Source organism: Buceros rhinoceros, unplaced genomic scaffold (assembly GCF_000710305.1).
Source record: "Buceros rhinoceros silvestris isolate BGI_N320 unplaced genomic scaffold, ASM71030v1 scaffold36943, whole genome shotgun sequence".
NCBI classification, from domain to species: Eukaryota; Metazoa; Chordata; class Aves; order Bucerotiformes; family Bucerotidae; genus Buceros; species Buceros rhinoceros.
In genome coordinates, this window is record NW_010403652.1 from 9323 (window position 1) to 12021 (window position 2699).

Consider the following 2699-nt stretch of genomic DNA (forward strand, 5'->3'; position numbering starts at 1 on the left):
AGCGTGGCCACGCATCGACCCAGCAGCCATGATGACAAATGGTGTCCCCAGCCCAGATACTGAGGAGCAGGCAGACACGCTGCGAACAGCAGTTGGCACGTAGCCAGTTCAAAGCAAGGTCTCAATGGCACCAACGGAAACGCCCCAGCTAAAACCTGACATTTTCCCGTTTCCCCAGCCACCACCCAGTGGCCACCACCATGACCTTGCACCGTGACCCGTGGGGCTGCAGTCCAGCGCAGAGCACTGCAGGCTAACCCAGCGCCAGGCTTGCAGCACCTCAGGCAGCAGAGCTGTCTTTTAGACAGCGACTAAACCAAGCTGCTGCTCCCTGGGGAAAAGAGGGTCCTGCTCCAAACCCACAGCCTGCTGGGTCTCATGTTCTTGCAAGTAGCTGCTGACCCATGCCCTTACCTTCACCACTTGCTGGTAGAACTGGCCCAGCACATGCTGCCACATGGACTGCTCCATGAGGACGCACAGATCTGTGTAGGTGAACCAGCCACGCCACATACCCTGCTTTTCTGCCACGCTGCAGGACAAAGAGAGAATGGAGGATGTGGCATGGAACGGTCCCATCACAGAAGCTTCAGCCCAGGCAGGCCTGGAGAAGATCCTGCCCAAGGTCTGTGGAAGGGAGCTGCAGAGCCTAGCAAAGGCTTGCAGGTACCCCAACCTCTTACTTCACTGCAGCAGGGCTAGCTCTGAGCAGAGGCAGAGCCAGGGCTGCAAGGAAGAAGAAAGGCTCACCCCACTCCACACACCTACCGTCCTTCCAGCCAGCTCAGCACTTCAAACAGCTCCCGGGGATCTGTGTAGAGACTCCAGTCCTGTGGAGACAGCAGTGAAAGGTCAGGGCAGGCCACCCAGTACCCAGACACATCGTTCTCTATTCCTTCATGGGAGTACATGGGGGAAGAACAGAAATCCAGACTCCCTTCGCCACCTCCCTTCCCCCACTCTGCGCAACAGTTGGCCGCAGTGACAGGCCCACTTACAATGGCACTCAGGAAGTTCATCTCCAGTGTGTTCATGGTCTGGACGTCCACCTTCCCTGCAGCTCCCCACTCATCGTTGAACACTTCCTCCTCCTCACCCTCATCATACAGATACTTACTAGCAACCATCTAAAAGCAGCAGAAAGGACAGGATCTCAGTCCCCCCTACAACTCCTCCAGGGCTCCCTCCAACCCTCTGACCCTCAAGCCCACACTACTCACCATGGAGATCAGGAAGAGGTCTGAAGATGAGATCTGCTGCAGGTATTCGGGGTTTCGGTGCCGGAGCCTCTCAATGTAAACCAGTGCCAACATCATGGAGCAGGGTGAGATGCAAGCTTCCCTGGGGGACAGGGCAAGAACCAACCTGGAGGTTATCCCCATGCTACAGACAACCCAGTCACAACAGCACATCTTAGATGCTCCCTCCCCATTGGGAAGGGTCAGTAAACAGACACATAGGTGTGTCCCAGCCTTGCCAGCTCCCTGCCCGCAGTCCTGAGCTGTGGCAAGAGGAAGGGCAAGGGATGAAGGGTGGAAAGCAGCAAGCCCTGGCTCCGGTTCCCAGGCACAGCCATCTCCAGCTGAGCAGCCCCACCTGCAGCCAGGCACACTGTGAGGGCTCAGCTGCCAAAAGCAGACCCAGGGTTCAGACCTGGCTATCCAGTGAGCTGTGGACCCACCCAGTACAGATTCCCAGTAACAAAAGCATCCCTGCAGCCCAGCAGCAGGGCCAACCTGAAACGGGCCTGCCTGTGTCAGGAAGCCACTGTGCCTGCTGGCTGTGCCACCTGCCCCTTGCAACTCTTAGACACACATCACGCCTAGGCGTGAAGCCAGTGCTGGCCCAGGGGACAGAAGTGAGTCGTAAGTGAGACCAGTGCTCCCAGTTCTTTCACGGAAAATGAAGGGACAGGTTTTGCTTCTTACCGAGATACGCGAGACACATATTTCTTCTGGAGTCTGCGGATAGGGCTGGGAGCCACTTTCTGCAGCAACTCCACAGCAATATCTAGGACAGAAAAGCAGCAGAAGGGTTTAGCCCCATACAGCACAGTCCACCCCCACCCTTCCCTTTCTCCTCACAAGCCCATTAAGGTTTGGCATTTGCTCAGCCCCCCAGTAGTTTAATTTAAACTGTGAAGTCAGGGATGAGGGAGGAACAAACAAGTAGGCAGGACGGCCAGACCAAAGCAGGAGGAAGATGCGAGTGTCCAAGTATTCATGTGAGCAGGAGCTGACTAACAGAGTTGGAAAGCAGCAATACAGCATAACAGCAGGTCATCTCAGCCCACCCAGTGCTCATGGATGTGCTTCAGCATTCAGGCACTGAAAAGGCCAGAGACTGACAGATGCTGGCAGATGGCTTCAACAGCTCCCATCTCACTTCTCAATGTGACAGGACCAGCTGGGAGCATCCCCCAAAAACACTACAGTCTGGTGCTTGGCAAGAACTGTTTGACAGGCAATTCTAGCTCCATTTTGCTGCCGAGGCTTGGCTGACAGAGTTGAGAGCAAAGCTCATCCCAGCAGCCTTGCATTTCCAGCTCCCAGGGGACGCGTGAGCACACATCTCTCCACGCCCCTCCTTTCCATGTCTCTCCAGCAGCTAAGGGAACGGCTGCAGTCTCACAGGAATCACTTGCCCAACAGCAGCCAGCGAGCTCAGAAACACACTGCTCTAAGGGAGTTCCCCAGGCC

At 56.0% G+C, this 2699-nt stretch overlaps 1 protein-coding gene across 1 annotated transcript in view; it reads right to left on the reverse strand.

Moving 5' to 3' along the window:
• Positions 1 to 2699, reverse strand: part of CNPPD1 (cyclin Pas1/PHO80 domain containing 1) — a gene marked incomplete at its 5' end in the record, with an annotated part of 5639 nt that overhangs the window by 926 nt on the left and 2014 nt on the right. Inside the window, 5 exons of the mRNA XM_010133095.1 lie at positions 415 to 532; positions 769 to 830; positions 999 to 1127; positions 1221 to 1341; positions 1929 to 2010. Of these exons, the coding sequence (XP_010131397.1) occupies positions 415 to 532; positions 769 to 830; positions 999 to 1127; positions 1221 to 1341; positions 1929 to 2010 (512 nt within the window). The remainder of the gene's footprint in view (positions 1 to 414; positions 533 to 768; positions 831 to 998; positions 1128 to 1220; positions 1342 to 1928; positions 2011 to 2699) is intronic.